Here is a 19618-nt window from a genome sequence, read left to right on the forward strand (position 1 = left end):
TAATGGAGAAAATTGGGGCAAGAACAGAGGATTATATATATTTGGAAGGCAAGATCTAACTGAATCCCAAACACAACAAAAATCTGTTCTAAACAGCCAGCTTACCTTGTTACCTCAGTTTTCTTAAATACCTCCAGGTACGGAGAATTCATTACCTGCTCAGAAAACTTGGGCCACTTTTATATAACTTGAATTGTGAGGAAGTTTTCCCTTTCATTCTTTGTAATTTCCAACTACTTTTGGCTTTTGGAAAGAAACACAAAATGCCTAAGCTTTTATCCTCATGACAAGTCTTAAATACTTGGGCACAACTTTTAGACAACTCTACCTGGTCTTGTTTTCCCCTTCTTCTGGTTAAACATCCATCATTCCTTCATGTAAACTTTATCAGATTGTAAACTCCTTGTGGGCAGGGGCTGTCTCTTTTTGTATCCCCAACATTTTACAGAGAGCTGGGTTCACAATAAGAACATAAATGATTATCAGTGAATATCTATGAAATGGAATCAAGAACTTTTGCCATCCCAATCAAGCACACTTTAGACATTCAATTCATTAAAGGTTCTTCCCTAAAATGTGGCCCTCCAAGGCAGTGGAACTATCTCCTTCCAAGTACTGAACCATATGCCTATGCATAAAAGATAAAATTATATTTATTCCCTTTTCAGTTTGAGCATATATTGTAGGAATGTATTAAGTATCAATCATTGATCAGTTGTGTCCCACTGTTCCTGACCTCATTTTATCCTCTACAATAACTCTGAATAGTACAAGGGGAATAGCAGGAGAGATCATATCTTGAAGAAAGTAGGGGTTTCAGGCTTCCTGGGAGCTATAATAGGGCTACTGGGATGAAGGAGGATTTGAGATTCATTGTGTACACAACAGGGAAAGGGAAAAGCTGAGCTCTGACTGAAGAAAACAAGTGGTGGAGGCGGCGCCAAGATGGCGACAAGAAGGGATCGCGTCCTAGGAGCTCTCTGATAAAATTCATCAGCTAAGGACTCTAACTAACCTTTCAAGAGACAGAACCTACAAAGTGTCCCAGTGAGGCAGTTTTACTCAAGGTAACCTGGAAAAGAGCAGAAAGACTCTGTTTCTTGGGATTAGAGAGGCAGCCCACCAGAGGGGTGGCCTGCCAGAGCCAAAAAAACCTCAGCCTTCCGGAGGCAGCACCAGGCCACTGGGAGTCTCAGCTCACAGCAGCGGGGGAGTCTCCTGAGCTGTACCCCGAGGAGCACTGGGCACAAAGTGGGGGAACAGTGGGGGACCTCTAGGAGAGCAAGCACGTGGAGCCCCGCCCTCAGGGCACACAGCTAGCAGCATGGTCTTTCAGCAGCCCTGATCCAGGAAATAGAAGCAGGAGGAGCTGGTAAGCAGGAACCCTCATGGCATGAGCCCATTGAGCTGAGGGGTGGGGAGTGAGGAGAGACTGCAGAGCTCTTTCCTCTACCTCTGGAATAGGACTCTCTGGCTCTGACCACATTCAGATCCTGATAGCAGTCTAGGCCCCACCATAGAACAGCAGCCCCCCCCCCCCCCACCTCAGCCCCATGGAAGAGGGAGGTGCTTATGGTCATTCACAGAACAGGAGGGAGGACAGAGCCTCACACACTGAGACCCTTGTGGGAGTGTCCCAAAAGCTCAAGAAACACCCCAAACCAGGCCCAGCCTGGGAAAATGAGCAAGCAGAGAAACAAAAAGAAGACTATTGAGAAATATTTCGCAAATGAGCCCAAGAAGGACCAAAATACTCAGTCTGAAGATGAGGAAGCACAAGCTCCTGCATCTAAAGACGCCAAGTAAAACAGAAATTGGGCTCAGGCTATGACAGAGCTCAAAAAAGACTTTGAAAATCAAATGAGGGTGTTGGAAGAAAAACTGGGAAAAGAAAGGAGAGAGATGCAGGAAAAACATGAAAATGAAGTCCGTAGCTTAGTCAAGGAAATCCAAAAAAATGCTGAAGAAAATAGCATGCTAAAAACCAGCTTAGATAAAATGGATAAAACAGTTCAAAAAGTTATTGAGGAGAAGAATGCTTTAAAAAGCAAAATTGGCCAGATGGAAAAAGAGATAAGAAAACTCTCTGAGGAGAACAAATCCTTCAGTCAAAGAATAGAATTCAGGGAGACTGATGAATTTAACAGAAATCAGGAATCAATACTTCAAAACAAAAAAAATGAAAAATTAGAAGAAAATGTGAAATATCTCATTGAAAAACAACTGATATGGAAAACAGACTTAGGAAAGATAGTTTAAAAACTATTGGAATACCTGAAAAGTCATGATCAGGAAAAGAGCCTTGACATCATTTTCAAAGAATTACTACAGGAAAATTGCCCTGATATCCTAGAAGCAGAGGGCAAAATAGAAATGGAGAGAATCCACCGATCCCCCAGAGAAAGAGATCCCAAAAAACAAACCCATAGGAATATTATAGCCAAGTTCCAGAACTCCCAAGTCAAAGAGAAAATATTACAAGCAGCCAGAAGGACACAGTTCAAATATTGTGGAGCTGCAGTCAGGATCACACAGGACTTAGCAGCAGCTACATTGGAAGCTCGTAGGGCTTGGAATACAATGTACCAGAAGGCAAGAGAGCTTAGAATGCAGCCAGGAATGAACTACCCACCAAGGCTGAATGTCCTTTTCCAGGGAAAAAGATGGACTTTCAATGAACCAGGGGAATTTCAAATGTTCCTTTTGGAATGGCCAGAGCTGAACAGAAGGTTTGATCTTCAGATACAGGACTCAGGTGAAGCATGGAGATTGGAGGAGAGGGGGGAAATATGAGGGACTTAATGAGGATGAACTGCATGCATTCCTGCATAGAAAAATGACACTGATAATACTCATATGAACCTTCTCAGTTAATAGAGCAGGTAGAGAGAGCTTTTATAGTTGAAGCACAGGAGAAAGCTGAATTCGAAGATAAAATATGGTGTAAAAATGGAGTCAATAGAAAAAAAGGGAAATGGAATGGGAGAAAGAAAAAGGGGAGGGGGAATTTCCAGTCCAAGATATTTCACATAAGATTGTTTTTATTACAATGAGCTATTGCAATGATATGGAAGGGGGGAGGCAAGGGGGAATGAGGGAAACTTTGCTCTCATCAGAGATGGCTAGGAGAGGAAACAGCAAATATACTCAATGGGGTATAGACATCTGGAGTAAGAAGGAGGGGGGGAGCAGGGGGAAGGGGTGGGGATGTGAATAAAGGAGGAGAGGATGGACCATGGGGGGAGAGTGGCCAGATATAACACATTTTCTTTCTTACTTCTTGCAAGGGGCTGGGAATGCAAGGCCTGCCCAGGACCACAGGGCTGGGTGGATTCTGGGCCTAAGGGGTGGGTAGGGGGGCTCAGGGCTTCTTGGCCCCAGGACCAGGGATCTGTCTGCTGCGCCACTCACCGACACTACAGCGGAGTCATAGTGAAATGAGAGAAAATAGAGTACATGGTAGTGGAGAAATAAGAAAGGAGGGAGTTGGGATCAGTAATGGCAACAGTGGAAAAATATGGAAATAACTTTTGTGATGGACTTATCATAAAGAATGAGATCCACCCATGACAGAGTTGTTGGTGTTGGAACCAAGACTCAAGCACATTTTTTTTGTTATTATTATTTGGGGGAGGGTGCAGGGCAAGTGAGGCTGGATGGCCTGCCTAGGGCTGCATAGCGGGGTGATCTTTGGGTGTCTGGGGCCTGATATGGACCCAGGTGCTCCTGGCTCAAGGGCCAATGCTCTTTCTGCCACCCAGCCACCCCTACTATTATTACTATTTGATTTTATTTTGGGTCTTGTTTTTCTTTCTTTTTTTGGTTTTTGCAGGTCAGTGGTGATCGGGTGGCTTGCATGTCACACGGCTGGGTGATTGTTGGGTTGAAGAGGCTGGATATGGTCTCGGGTGCTCGTGGCTCCAGGGCTGGTGCTTTGTCCAGAGGAACCTGACCATACCTACAATTGATTACTATTATTATATTTTTTATTTTAATTTTTTTCTCTCCCCTTTACTTTGTTTGCCCAAACAAGTCTATCTATAGGGCTACTGGGATGAGGGAGGATTGAGATTCATTGTGTACATAACAGGGAAACGGAAAAGCAGAGCTCTGACTGAAGAAAAGAAGTATTGAAAAAAGGAATGGAATTCACACCTTAAAGGTAGGAAGGGCTTCAGGGTTCCCAGGATTTATAATAGGACTAAGTGGGGTGAGGGAAGATTGAGATTCTGCGTGTACACTGTAAGGAGAGGAAAAAGCCGAGCTCTGATCAGCAAGAAAGCAATTGGTGAAAACCAACAGAGTTCACACCTTCAAGAAGCAGCAGAATTCACACCTTGGGAGAAGGAGAGATTTCAGGTTTCCAGGGAACTATAAAAGGGCTACTGGCATAAGCCAAGTCTCAGATTCTCTGTGAGCACTGCAAGCAGAGGTGCAGGCAGAGCTCAGAAGCTGACCACCAGGAGCATTCACATGTGGAAGAAAGGAAGGGAGGGTTTCAGGTCTTTGAGGTTCTGGGGAGATATATGAGGGCTGCTGAGATAAGGGAAGACTCAGATTCACTGTGTGTACTGCAAGCAGAGGAAAAGGCAGAACTCTGAGACCAAAGTAAACATCTCAGAAGGAACAAGGCAAAATGGCCTCTTGTCCAGAGTCAGTGGAAGACCTCCAGAAAGAGGTCACCTGTCCCATCTGCATGGATTTCTTCACAAAACCAGTGTCCATTCAGTGTGGCCACAGTTTTTGCCATTCTTGCCTCCTCAGAAGCTGGCAGCAAGCCTCTACTCTTCTCTGTCCAGAGTGCAGGAGTGTCTCCCAGCAGAGGGAATACAAAGCCAATGTGAGACTTGGGAAACTGGCTGACATTCTCAAAAAACTCAGACCCAGTGGTCTCTGCAACCCTGAAGGACATGGCAAGTGTGAGGTTCATCAGAAAGTGAAGAAGCTGTTCTGTGAGGATGACCAGAGCCTAATCTGTGTGTCCTGTTCTCAATCTCAGGAGCATGAGACTCACAGCCTCTGCTGCACAGATGAGGCTGCTGAGAACTGCAGGGGGAAGCTCCAAGAAACTGTGACTTCTTTGTGGAAGAAAAGTGAGGTTGTTGCTCGGCAGTTGAAATATGAGAAGACGAAATTTTCATTGTTAGAGATGGAAATAGACATTCAAAAGAAGAATATTTTGTCTGAATTCCATAAATTCATACAACTCCTACATGAGGAGAAGGATGCCTATCTATCAAATCTTCAAACAGAGGGGGAGAAGTACTTTAGAGAGACAAAATAGGAGAATCAGTGAATTGACTGAACAGAGTCAAGAATTAAGGGAGAAGATCACAGAGTTGGAGGAAGAATGTAAGAAACCAGATTTGGATTTGCTCCAGGACGTGAAAGGGTTATTCAAGAAGAATGAACTTGTGCTCCAAAAAGGTACTGAGCCCGTCCATACATCCATCCCTATCTGTTCCATCCCCGGACTTATGGAATGGATTTTCAGTTTGAAAGTGGACATTACTCTGGATTGCACAACAGCAGATCATGGTCTCATCATAACTGAGGATCTGAAGAGTGTGAGATATGGAGGTGTCCAGGAGGAAATACCCAACAATAGTTGGGGACCAATAGGGTTTGCCCAAGTACTTGGGACTCAGTCCTTTACTTCAGGGAAATATTACTGGGAGGTAGAGGTACCCAATAACACTGCCTGGTGTGTTGGCTTCTGTAACAAATCAAAAGACTTTCAAAACTCCTTTGTGCTTAGTAATAGACAGGTAAACAATTCCTTCTATCTTTTTGCTGGGGCCCAACACAGTCTTTATTCCCATGTACAATACCGCCAGGCCAGTGTACTTGATTTAAAGGTAGGCATTTTCCTTGACTATGAACATGGAGAGATATCATTTTATCATGTGAAAAAGAGATATCTAATTTATACTTTTCCTACCACTTCATTCTCAGGGCAATTCTTGCCCTTCTTCAGTCTGTCTAAGACAAAGGATTGCTCTCTCACAATCTGCTCCTAATTGAGAGAGATCAAGATTTATATCCTTTTTGGCCAGATGGATTTCAGCAACTGTTAACCCAATTATGCCTACTCTGTTACATGAAAATCATTGAACGTACTCTCCCTGCTAAAGACCAATTCCATCTTGACTGAGCTGAACCATAAAGTATGTTATACCAAGAATTTTCATTTCATTCTCTATCAGATGCCTAGAATGTTGTTGAGTTTATTAAATGCTTGTAAAATTTTTAATAAAAATGAAACTGATCAAACCTTTTTCCTTTTTTTAGCCTCTTCTTTTTTCCAAAGATGATGGCAACATATATTTATGTAAGATTTTCATTTTCACATATTTCTCCCTTCCTCTCTTTGCTCCCACCCATCCCCAGTCCAAGACAGCAACAAATCTGATAAAAAATTATACAAGTTGAAAATGGCCTTCAACCATACCTCCATATTAGTCATGCTGCTGAAAAATCAGAACAAAAGGTAAAAAAATATGGTGAAGACAGACAAATCAAAAATCTTGAACATAGTATGCTTTGCTCTGCCTTTAGACTCCAAAGTCCTTTGTCTGGATGTGGATGACATTCTCCATCACAACTCTCTTGGAAATATCTCTGATCATTGTTTTATCGTGTCCATCAAAGTTGATGATCGCACAATGTTGCTACTCATGTGTACCATGATCTCCAGTTTCTACTCAGTTTCCTTTGCATCAGTTCCTCTAAATCTAGAGAAGATTCTGAAATTTATCTGCTTGTGATTTCTTATTGAACACAATATTCCACCCCATTCACATACAACCATTTTTTCAGCCATTCTTCAATTGATGTGTCTGCCCTCAGTTTCTAATTCTTGAAAACAAAAGGAGAACTACTATTATTTTTGCACTCGTGAGCCTTTTACCCTTTTTTAATATTCTATTTGGTTGAAAGGATATACAGAGTTTTATAGCCCTTTGGCCATATGTTCGAATTACCCTCCAGAAATTTGAATCAGTGCACAACTCCAGGAACCATGAAGCAAGTTTCTCAGAAACTGATTTTATTTTAACAAACAGGGAAAAACATCTGTCTTCTCCACTGGATGAAAGTTCCGCAACAGCTATTTCTGTACAGGTAAAGGACTGACTTGTCTGGGCAGAGTTCAAAATCAACACAAGAAATCAGATGAATAAAACTGAAACGATAGGATATGCAATCAGGAAAAGTTCATCCTTGCATTAAACATACTATTAATGGAGAAAATTGGGGCAAGAACAGAGGATTATATATATTTGGAAGGCAAGATCTAACTGAATCCCAAACACAACAAAAATCTGTTCTAAACAGCCAGCTTACCTTGTTACCTCAGTTTTCTTAAATACCTCCAGGTACGGAGAATTCATTACCTGCTCAGAAAACTTGGGCCACTTTTATATAACTTGAATTGTGAGGAAGTTTTCCCTTCCATTCTTTGTAATGTCCAACTAGTCTTGGCTTTTGGAAAGAAACACAAAATGCCTAAGCTTTTATCCTCATGACAAGTCTTAAATACTTGGGCACAACTTTTAGACAACTCTACCTGGTCTTGTTTTCCCCTTCTTCTGGTTAAACATCCATCATTCCTTCATGTAAACTTTATCAGATTGTAAACTCCTTGTGGGCAGGGGCTGTCTCTTTTTGTATCCCCAACATTTTACAGAGAGCTGGGTTCACAGTAAGAACATAAATGATTATCAGTGAATATCTATGAAATGGAATCAAGAACTTTTGCCATCCCAATCAAGCACACTTTAGACATTCAATTCATTAAAGGTTCTTCCCTAAAATGTGGCCCTCCAAGGCAGTGGAACTATCTCCTTCCAAGTACTGAACCATATGCCTATGCATAAAAGATAAAATTATATTTATTCCCTTTTCAGTTTGAGCATATATTGTAGGAATGTATTAAGTATCAATCATTGATCAGTTGTGTCCCCACTGTTCCTGACCTCATTTTATCCTCTACAATAACTCTGAATAGTACAAGGGGAATAGCAGGAGAGATCATATCTTGAAGAAAGTAGGGGTTTCAGGCTTCCCGGGAGCTATAATAGGGCTACTGGGATGAAGGAGGATTTGAGATTCATTGTGTACACAACAGGGAAAGGGAAAAGCTGAGCTCTGACTGAAGAAAACAAGTGGTGGAGGCGGCGCCAAGATGGCGACAAGAAGGGATCGCGTCCTAGGAGCTCTCTGATAAAATTCATCAGCTAAGGACTCTAACTAACCTTTCAAGAGACAGAACCTACAAAGTGTCCCAGTGAGGCAGTTTTACTCAAGGTAACCTGGAAAAGAGCAGAAAGACTCTGTTTCTTGGGATTAGAGAGGCAGCCCACCAGAGGGGTGGCCTGCCAGAGCCAAAAAAAACCTCAGCCTTCCGGAGGCAGCACCAGGCCACTGGGAGTCTCAGCTCACAGCAGCGGGGGAGTCCTCCTGAGCTGTACCCCGAGGAGCACTGGGCACAAAGTGGGGGAACAGTGGGGGACCTCTAGGAGAGCAAGCACGTGGAGCCCCGCCCTCAGGGCACACAGCTAGCAGCATGGTCTTTCAGCAGCCCTGATCCAGGAAATAGAAGCAGGAGGAGCTGGTAAGCAGGAACCCTCATGGCATGAGCCCATTGAGCTGAGGGGTGGGGAGTGAGGAGAGACTGCAGAGCTCTTTCCTCTACCTCTGGAATAGGACTCTCTGGCTCTGACCACATTCAGATCCTGATAGCAGTCTAGGCCCCACCATAGAACAGCAGCCCCCCCCCCCCCACCTCAGCCCCATGGAAGAGGGAGGTGCTTATGGTCATTCACAGAACAGGAGGGAGGACAGAGCCTCACACACTGAGACCCCTTGTGGGAGTGTCCCAAAAGCTCAAGAAACACCCCAAACCAGGCCCAGCCTGGGAAAATGAGCAAGCAGAGAAACAAAAAGAAGACTATTGAGAAATATTTCGCAAATGAGCCCAAGAAGGACCAAAATACTCAGTCTGAAGATGAGGAAGCACAAGCTCCTGCATCTAAAGACGCCAAGTAAAACAGAAATTGGGCTCAGGCTATGACAGAGCTCAAAAAAGACTTTGAAAATCAAATGAGGGTGTTGGAAGAAAAACTGGGAAAAGAAAGGAGAGAGATGCAGGAAAAACATGAAAATGAAGTCCGTAGCTTAGTCAAGGAAATCCAAAAAAATGCTGAAGAAAATAGCATGCTAAAAACCAGCTTAGATAAAATGGATAAAACAGTTCAAAAAGTTATTGAGGAGAAGAATGCTTTAAAAAGCAAAATTGGCCAGATGGAAAAAGAGATAAGAAAACTCTCTGAGGAGAACAAATCCTTCAGTCAAAGAATAGAATTCAGGGAGACTGATGAATTTAACAGAAATCAGGAATCAATACTTCAAAACAAAAAAAATGAAAAATTAGAAGAAAATGTGAAATATCTCATTGAAAAACAACTGATATGGAAAACAGACTTAGGAAAGATAGTTTAAAAACTATTGGAATACCTGAAAAGTCATGATCAGGAAAAGAGCCCTTGACATCATTTTCAAAGAATTACTACAGGAAAATTGCCCTGATATCCTAGAAGCAGAGGGCAAAATAGAAATGGAGAGAATCCACCGATCCCCCAGAGAAAGAGATCCCAAAAAACAAACCCATAGGAATATTATAGCCAAGTTCCAGAACTCCCAAGTCAAAGAGAAAATATTACAAGCAGCCAGAAGGACACAATTCAAATATTGTGGAGCTGCAGTCAGGATCACACAGGACTTAGCAGCAGCTACATTGGAAGCTCGTAGGGCTTGGAATACAATGTACCAGAAGGCAAGAGAGCTTAGAATGCAGCCAGGAATGAACTACCCACCAAGGCTGAATGTCCTTTTCCAGGGAAAAAGATGGACTTTCAATGAACCAGGGGGAATTTCAAATGTTCCTTTTGGAATGGCCAGAGCTGAACAGAAGGTTTGATCATCATATACAGTACTCAGGTGAAGCATGGAGATTGGAGGAGAGGGGGGAAATATGAGGGACTTAATGAGGATGAACTGCATGCATTCCTGCATAGAAAAATGACACTGATAATACTCATATGAACCTTCTCAGTTAATAGAGCAGGTAGAGAGAGCTTTTATAGTTGAAGCACAGGAGAAAGCTGAATTCGAAGATAAAATATGGTGTAAAAATGGAGTCAATAGAAAAAAAGGGAAATGGAATGGGAGAAAGAAAAAGGGGAGGGGGAATTTCCAGTCCAAGATATTTCACATAAGATTGTTTTTATTACAATGAGCTATTGCAATGATATGGAAGGGGGGAGGCAAGGGGGAATGAGGGAAACTTTGCTCTCATCAGAGATGGCTAGGAGAGGAAACAGCAAATATACTCAATGGGGTATAGACATCTGGAGTAAGAAGGAGGGGGGAGCAGGGGGAAGGGGTGGGGATGTGAATAAAGGAGGAGAGGATGGACCATGGGGGGAGAGTGGCCAGATATAACACATTTTCTTTCTTACTTCTTGCAAGGGGCTGGGAATGCAAGGCCTGCCCAGGACCACAGGGCTGGGTGGATTCTGGGCCTAAGGGGTGGTAGGGGGGCTCAGGGCTTCTTGGCCCCAGGACCAGGGATCTGTCTGCTGCGCCACTCACCGACACTACAGCGGAGTCATAGTGAAATGAGAGAAAATAGAGTACATGGTAGTGGAGAAATAAGAAAGGAGGGAGTTGGGATCAGTAATGGCAACAGTGGAAAAATATGGAAATAACTTTTGTGATGGACTTATCATAAAGAATGAGATCCACCCATGACAGAGTTGTTGGTGTTGGAACCAAGACTCAAGCACATTTTTTTGTTATTATTATTTGGGGGAGGGTGCAGGGCAAGTGAGGCTGGATGGCCTGCCTAGGGCTGCATAGCGGGGTGATCTTTGGGTGTCTGGGGCCTGATATGGACCCAGGTGCTCCTGGCTCAAGGGCCAATGCTCTTTCTGCCACCCAGCCACCCCTACTATTATTACTATTTGATTTTATTTTGGGTCTTGTTTTTCTTTCTTTTTTTGGTTTTTGCAGGTCAGTGGTGATCGGGTGGCTTGCATGTCACACGGCTGGGTGATTGTTGGGTTGAAGAGGCTGGATATGGTCTCGGGTGCTCGTGGCTCCAGGGCTGGTGCTTTGTCCATTGAGGAACCTGACCATACCTACAATTATTACTATTATTATATTTTTTATTTTAATTTTTTTCTCTCCCCTTTACTTTGTTTGCCCAAACAAGTCTATCTATATTCATGGAAGAGGAGGGGTATTTTGGGTACTTGTGAACAAGAACATTTTATTAATGTAAAAAAACGTATGGAGAAAACGAGAATAAAAAAGAAATAAAAAAAAGACAATCAGAAAAAAAAAAAGAAAACAAGTGGTGAAAAATGAATGGAATTCACACCTTAAAGGTAGGAAGGGCTTCAGGGTCCCAGGGATTTATAATAGGACTAAGTGGGGTGAGGGAAGATTGAGATTCTGTGTGTATAATGTAAGGAGAGGAAAAAGCAGAGCTCTGATCAGGAAGAAAGCAAGTGGTGAAAACCAACAGAGTTCACACCTTGAAGAAGCAGCAGAATTCACACCTTGGGAGAAGGAGAGATTTCAGGTTTCCAGGGAAGTATAAAAGGGCTGCTGGCATAAGCCAAGTCTCAGATTCTCTGTGAGCCCTACAAGCAGAGGTGCAGGCAGAGCTCAGAGCCTGACCACGAAGAGCATTCACATGTGAAAGGAAGGGAGCATTTTAGGTTTTCAAGGTTCTAGGGAGATATATGAGGGCTGCTGAGATAAGGCAAGACTCAGATTCACTGTGTGTACTGCAAGCAGAGGAAAAGGCAGAACTCTGAGACCAAAGTAAACATCTCAGAAGGAACAAGGCAAAATGGCCTCTTGTCCAGAGTCAGTGGAAGACCTCCAGACAGAGGTCACCTGTCCCATCTGCATGGATTTCTTCACAAAACCAGTGTCCATTCAGTGTGGCCACAGTTTTTGCCATTCTTGCCTCCTCAGAAGCTGGCAGCAAGCCTCTACTCTTCTCTGTCCAGAGTGCAGGAGTGTCTCCCAGCAGAGGGAATACAAAGCCAATGTGAGACTTGGGAAACTGGCTGACATTCTCAAAAAACTCAGACCCAGTGGTCTCCGGAACCCTGAAGGACATGGCAAGTGTGAGGTTCATCAGAAAGTGAAAAAGCTGTTCTGTGAGGATGACCAGAGCCTAATCTGTGTGTCCTGTTCTCAATCTCAGGAGCATGAGACTCACAGCCTCTGCTGCACAGATGAGGCTGCTGAGAACTGCAGGGGGAAGCTCCAAGAAACTGTGGCTTCTTTGTGGAGGAAAAGTGAGGTTGTTGCTCGGCAATTGAAGTATGAGAAGACGAAATTTTCTTTGTTAGGGATGGAAATAGACATTCAAAAGAAGAATATTTTGTCTGAATTCCATAAACTCATACAACTCCTACATGAGGAGAAGGATGCCCATCTATCAAATCTTGAAACAGAGGGGACAAGAGGTTTGGAGAGACGAAAAAGGAGAATCAGTGAATTGACTGAACAGAGTCAAGAATTAAGGCAGAAGATCACAGAGTTGGAGGAAGAATGTAAGAAACCAGATTTGGATTTGCTCAAGGATGTGAAAGGAGTATTCAAGAAGAACGAACTTGTGCTCCAAAAAGATATTGAGCGTGTCCATACGTACATCCCTATGCTGTGCATCCCCAGACTTATGGAACGGGTTTTCAGTTTGAAAGTGGACATAACTCTGGATTGCACAACAGCAGATCATGGTCTCATCATAACTGAAGATCTGAAGAGTGTGAGATATGGAGGTGTCCAGGAGGAAATACCCAACAATAGTCAGGGACAAATAGAGTTTGCCCAAGTACTTGGGACTCAGTCCTTCACTTCTGGGAGATATTACTGGGAGGTAGAGGTACCCAATAACACTGCCTGGTGTGTTGGCTTCTGTAACAAATCAAAAGAATTTCAAGACTTCTTTGTGCTTATTAATAGACAGGTAAACAATTCCTACTATCTTTTTGCCCAGGCCCAACACAATCTTTATCCCCATGTACAATACCGCCAGGCCAGTGAGCCTGATTTAAAGGTGGGCATTTTCCTTGACTATGAACAGGGAGAGGTATCATTTTATCATGTGAAAAAGACGTATCTAATTTATACTTTTCCTACCACTTCATTCTCAGGGCAATTCTTGCCCTTCTTCAGTCTGTCTAAGACAAAGGATTGCTCTCTCACAATCTGCTCCTAATTGAGAGAGATCAAGATTTATATCCTTTTTGGCCAGATGGATTTGAGGCACTGTTAACCCAATTATGCTTATTCTGTTGCATGAAAATCATTGAACCTACTCTCCCTGCTAAAGACCAATTCCATCTTGACTAAGCTGAACCATAAAGTATGTTATACCAAGAATTTTCATTTCATTCTCTATCAGATGCCTAGAATGTTGTTGAATTTATTAAATGCTTGTAAAATTTTTAATAAAAATGAAACTGATCCTACCTTTTTTCCATTTTTTAGCCTCTTCTTTTTTCCAAAGATAATTGTAACATATATTTTTGTAAGATTTTCATTTTCACATATTTCTCCCTTCCTCTCTTTGCTCCTACCCATGCCCAGTCTAAGACAGCAAGAAATCTGATAGAAATTATACAAGTTAAAAATGGCCTTCAACCATACTTCCATATTAGTCATGCTGTTGAGAAATCAGAACAAAAGGTAAAAATTTATGGTTAAGACAGACAAATCAAAATCTTGAACATAGTATGCTTTGCTCTGCCTTTAGACTCCAAAGTCCTTTGTCTGGATGTGGATGACATTGTCCATCACGACTCTTTTGGAACTATCTCTGATCATTGTTTTATCGTGTCCATCAAAGTTGATGATCACACAATGTTGCAACACATGTGTACCATGATCTCCAGCTTCTACTCACTTTCCTTTGCATCAATTCCTCTAAATCTCTAGAGAAGTTTCTGAAATTTATCTGCTTGAGATTTCTTGTTGAACATAATATTCCATCCCATTCATAAACAACCATTTGTTCAGCCATTCTTCAATTGATGGGTCTGCCCTCAGTTTCTAATTCTTGGAAGAAAAATGAGAACTAGGAATATGTTTGCACTCATGAGCCTTTTACCCTCTTTAATATTCTATTTGGCTGAAAGGATATACAGAGTTTTATAGCCCTTTGGGCATATGTCTGAATTACTCTCCAGAAAGGTTGAATCAGTGCACAACTCCAGGAACCATGAATCAAGTTTCTCAGAAACTGATTTTATTTTAACAAACAGGGAAAAACATCTGTCTTCTCCACTGGATGAAAGTTCCCCATCAGCTGTTTGTGTACAGGCAAAGGACTGACTTGTCTGGGCAGAGTTCAAAATCAACACAAGAAATGAGATGAATAAAACTGAAATGATAGGATATGCAATCAGGAAAAGTTCATCCTTGCAGTGAACATAGTATTAATGGAGAAAATTGGGCCAGAACAAAGGATTATATATATTTAGAAGGCAAGATCTAACTGAATCCCAAACACAATAAAAATCTGTTCTAAACAGTGAGCTTACATTGTTACCTCAGTTTTCTTAAAGACCTCCAGGTAAGGAGAATTCATTACCTGCTGAGACAACTTGGGCCAATTTTATATAACTTGAATTGTGAGGAAGTTTTCCCTTCCATTCTTTGTAATGTCCAACTAGTCTTGGCTTTTGGAAAGAAACACAAAATGCCTAAGCTTTTATCCTCATGACAAGTCTTAAATACTTGGGCACAACTTTTAGATAACTCTACCTGGTCTTGTTTTCCCCTTCTTCTGGTTAAACATCCATCATTCCTTCATGTAAACTTTATCAGATTGTAAACTCCTTGTGGGCAGGGGCTGTCTCTTTTTGTATCCCCAACATTTTACAGAGAGCTGGGTTCACAGTAAGAACATGAATGATTATCAGTGAATATCTATGAAATGGAATCAAGAACTTTTGCCATCTCAATCAAGCACACTTTAGACATTCAATTCATTCAAGCTTCTTCCCTAAAATGTGGCCCTCCAAGGCAGTGGAACTATCTCCTTCCAAGTACTGAACCATATGCCTATGCATAAAAGATAAAATTACATTTATTCCCTTTTCAGTTTGAGCATATATTGTAGGAATGTATTAAGTATCAATCATTGATCAGTGGTGTCCCACTGTTCCTGACCTCATTTTATCCTCTACAATAACTCTGAATAGTACAAGGGGAATAGCAGGAGAGATCATATCTTGAAGAAAGTAGGGGTTTCAGGCTTCCAGGGAGCTATAATAGGGCTACTGGGATGAGGGAGGATTGAGATTCATTGTGTATACAACAGTGAAAGGGAAAAGCAGAGCTCTGACTGAAGAAAAGAAGTAGTGAAAGAATGAATGGAATTCACACCTTAAAGGGAGGAAGGGCTTCAAGGTTCCCGGGATTTATAATAGGACTAAGTGGGGTGAGGGAAGATTGAGATTCTGTGTGTACAATGTAAGGAGAGGTAAAAGCAGAGCTCTGATCAGGAAGAAAGCAATTGGTGAAAATGAACAGAGTTCACACCTTGAAGAAGCAGCAGAATTCACACCTTGGGAGAAGGAGAGATTTCAGGTTTCCAGGGAAGTATAAAAGGGTTACTGGCATAAGGCAAGCCTCAGATTCTCTCTGAGCACAGCAAGCAGAGGTGCAGGCAGAGCTCAGAGGCTGATCACCAGGAGCATTCACATGTGGAAGGAAGGGAGGGTTTCAGGTTTTCGAGGTTCTGGGGAGATATATGAGGGCTGCTGAGATAAGGGAAGACTCAGATTCACTGTGTGTACTGCAAGCAGAGGAAAAGGCAGAACTCTGAGACCAAAGTAAACATCTCAGAAGGAACAAGGCAAAATGGCCTCTTGTCCAGAGTCAGTGGAAGACCTCCAGAAAGAGGTCACCTGTCCCATCTGCATGGATTTCTTCACAAAACCAGTGTCCATTCAGTGTGGCCACAGTTTTTGCCATTCTTGCCTCCTCAGAAGCTGGCAGCAAGCCTCTACTCTTCTCTGTCCAGAGTGCAGGAGTGTCTCCCAGCAGAGGGAATACAAAGCCAATGTGAGACTTGGGAAACTGGCTGACATTCTCAAAAAACTCAGACCCAGTGGTCTCTGCAACCCTGAAGGACATGGCAAGTGTGAGGTTCATCAGAAAGTGAAGAAGCTGTTCTGTGAGGATGACCAGAGCCTAATCTGTGTGTCCTGTTCTCAATCTCAGGAGCATGAGACTCACAGCCTCTGCTGCACAGATGAGGCTGCTGAGAACTGCAGGGGGAAGCTCCAAGAAACTGTGACTTCTTTGTGGAAGAAAAGTGAGGTTGTTGCTCGGCAGTTGAAATATGAGAAGACGAAATTTTCATTGTTAGAGATGGAAATAGACATTCAAAAGAAGAATATTTTGTCTGAATTCCATAAATTCATACAACTCCTACATGAGGAGAAGGATGCCTATCTATCAAATCTTCAAACAGAGGGGAGAAGTACTTTAGAGAGACAAAATAGGAGAATCAGTGAATTGACTGAACAGAGTCAAGAATTAAGGGAGAAGATCACAGAGTTGGAGGAAGAATGTAAGAAACCAGATTTGGATTTGCTCCAGGACGTGAAAGGGGTATTCAAGAAGAATGAACTTGTGCTCCAAAAAGATACTGAGCCCGCCCGTACATCCATCCCTATCCGTTCCATCCCTGGACTTATGGAATGGATTTTCAGTTTGAAAGTGGACATTACTCTGGATTGCACAACAGCAGATCATGGTCTCATCATAACTGAGGATCTGAAGAGTGTGAGATATGGAGGTGTCCAGGAGGAAATACCCAACAATAGTTGGGGACCAATAGGGTTTGCCCAAGTACTTGGGACTCAGTCCTTTACTTCAGGGAAATATTACTGGGAGGTAGAGGTACCCAATAACACTGCCTGGTGTGTTGGCTTCTGTAACAAATCAAAAGACTTTCAAAACTCCTTTGTGCTTAGTAATAGACAGGTAAACAATTCCTTCTATCTTTTTGCCCAGGCCCAACACAGTCTTTATTCCCATGTACAATACCGCCAGGCCAGTGTACTTGATTTAAAGGTGGGCATTTTCCTTGACTATGAACATGGAGAGATATCATTTTATCATGTGAAAAAGAGATATCTAATTTATACTTTTCCTACCACTTCATTCTCAGGGCAATTCCTGCCCTTCTTCAGACTGTCTAAGACAAAGGATTGCTCTCTCACAATCTGCTCCTAATTGAGAGAGATCAAGTTTTATATCCTTTTTGGCCAGATGGATTTCAGCCACTGTTAACCCAATTACGCCTACTCTGTTACATGAAAATCATTGAACCTACTCTCCCTGCTAAAGACCAATTCCATCTTGACTAAGCTGAACCATAAAGTATGTTATACCAAGAATTTTCATTTCATTCTCTATCAGATGCCTAGAATGTTGTTGAGTTTATTAAATGCTTGTAAAATTTTTAATAAAAATGAAACTGATCGTACCTTTTTCCATTTTTTAGCCTCTTCTTTTTTCCAAAGATAATTGCAACATATATTTTTGTAAGATTTTCATTTTCACATATTTCTCCCTTCCTCTCTTTGCTCCTACCCATCCCCAGTCCAAGACAGCAAGAAATCTGATAGAAATTATACAAGTTAAAAATGGCCTTCAACCATACTTCCATATTAGTCATGCTGCTGAAAAATCAGAACAAAAGGTAAAAAAATATGGTGAAGACAGACAAATCAAAAATCTTGAACATAGTATGCTTTGCTCTGCCTTTAGACTCCAAAGTCCTTTGTCTGGATGTGGATGACATTGTCCATCACAACTCTCTTGGAACTATCTCTGATCATTGTTTTATCGTGTCCATCAAAGTTGATGATCGCACAATGTTGCTACTCATGTGTACCATGATCTCCAGCTTCTACTCACTTTCCTTTGCATCAGTTCCTCTAAATCTCTAGAGAAGTTTCTGAAATTTATCTGCTTGTGATTTCTTATTGACCATAATATTCCATCCCATTCATAAACAACCATTTGTTCAGACATTCTTCAATTGATGTGTCTGCCCTCAGTTTCTAATTCTTGAAAACAAAATGAGAACTAGGAATATTTTTGCACTCATGAGCCTTTTACCCTTTTTAATATTCTATTTGGTTGAAAGGATATACAGAGTTTCATAGCCCTTTGGGCATATGTCTGAATTACCCTCCAGAAAGGTTGAATCAGTGCACAACTCCAGGAACCATGAACCAAGTTTCTCAGAAACTGATTTTATTTTAAAGAATAGGGAATAACATCTGTCTTCTCCACTGGATGAAAGTTCCCCATCAGCTGTTTATGTACAGGCAAAGGACTGACTTGTCTGGGCAGAGTTCAAAATCAACACAAGAAATGAGATGAATAAAACTGAAACGATAGGATATGCAATCAGGAAAAGTTCATCCTTGCATTAAACATACTATTAATGGAGAAAATTGGGGCAAGAACAGAGGATTATATATATTTAGAAGACAAGATCTAACTGAATCCCAAACACAACAAAAATCTCTTCTATAAAGCCAGCTTACCTTGTTGCCTCAGTTTTATTGAAGACCTCCAGGTAAGGAGCATTCATTACCTGCTCAGAAAACTTGGGCCACTTTTATATAACTTGAATTTTGAGGAAGTTTTCCCTTTCATTCTTTGTAATGTCCAACTAGTCTTGGCTTTTGGAAAGAAACACAAAATGCCTAAGCTTTTATCCTCATGACAAGTCTTAAATACTTGGGCACAACTTTTAGACAACTCTACCTGGTCTTGTTTTCCCCTTCTTCTGGTTAAACATCCATCATTGCTTCTTGTAAACTTTATCAGCTTGTAAACTCCTTGTGGGCAGGGACTGTCTCTTTTTGTATCCCCGACATTTTACAGAGAGCTGGGTTCACAGTAAGAACATAAATGATTATCAGTGAATATCTATGAAATGGAAGCAAGAACTTTTGCCATCCCAATCAAGCACATTTTAGACATTCAATTCATTAAAGCTTCTTCCCTAAAATGTGGCCCTCCAAGGCAGTGGAACTATCTCCATCCAAGTACTGAAGCATATGCCTATGCATAAAAGATAAAATTACATTTATTCCCTTTTCAGTTTGAGCATATATTGTAGGAATGTATTAAGTATCAATCATTGTTCAGTGGTGTCCCACTGTTCCTGATTTCATTTTATCCTCTACAATAACTCTGAATAGAACAAGGGGAATAGCAGGAGAGATCATATCTTGCAGAAAGTAGGGGTTTCAGGCTTCCAGGGAGCTATAATAGGGCTACTGGGATAAAGGAGGATTTGAGATTCATTGTGTACACAACAGGGAAAGGGAAAAGCTGAGCTCTGACTGAAGAAAACAAGTGGTAGAGGTGGAGCCAAGATGTCCACAAGAAGGGATCCAGTCTTAAGAGCTCTCTGATAAAATTCATCAGCTAAGGACTCAAACTAACCTTTTGAGAGACAGAACCTACAAAGGGTCCCAGTGAGGCAGTTCTCCTA

The 19618-nt window shown here is 41.8% G+C and overlaps 3 protein-coding genes across 3 annotated transcripts; all 3 read left to right on the forward strand.

Annotated features, from left to right (window-relative positions):
- The first annotated feature begins 4636 nt into the window (after positions 1-4636).
- On the forward strand, positions 4637-6020 carry LOC141499483 (E3 ubiquitin-protein ligase TRIM11-like). The gene is given in 2 exon segments (XM_074202180.1): positions 4637-5254; positions 5256-6020. Coding segments are annotated over 2 exon segments (1383 nt in total).
- A 5900-nt stretch (positions 6021-11920) lies between these two features.
- On the forward strand, positions 11921-13303 carry LOC141499484 (putative E3 ubiquitin-protein ligase TRIML1). Its single transcript, XM_074202181.1, has one exon. The coding sequence runs from the start codon at positions 11921-11923 to the stop codon at positions 13301-13303; it is 1383 nt and encodes a 460-aa protein (XP_074058282.1).
- A 2648-nt stretch (positions 13304-15951) lies between these two features.
- Positions 15952-17334, forward strand: LOC141499485 (E3 ubiquitin-protein ligase TRIM11-like). Its single transcript, XM_074202182.1, has one exon. The coding sequence runs from the start codon at positions 15952-15954 to the stop codon at positions 17332-17334; it is 1383 nt and encodes a 460-aa protein (XP_074058283.1).
- Positions 17335-19618: the final 2284 nt, after the last annotated feature.

The sequence above is a fragment of the Macrotis lagotis genome, chromosome X (genome assembly GCF_037893015.1).
Source record: "Macrotis lagotis isolate mMagLag1 chromosome X, bilby.v1.9.chrom.fasta, whole genome shotgun sequence".
NCBI lineage: Eukaryota > Metazoa > Chordata > Mammalia > Peramelemorphia > Peramelidae > Macrotis > Macrotis lagotis.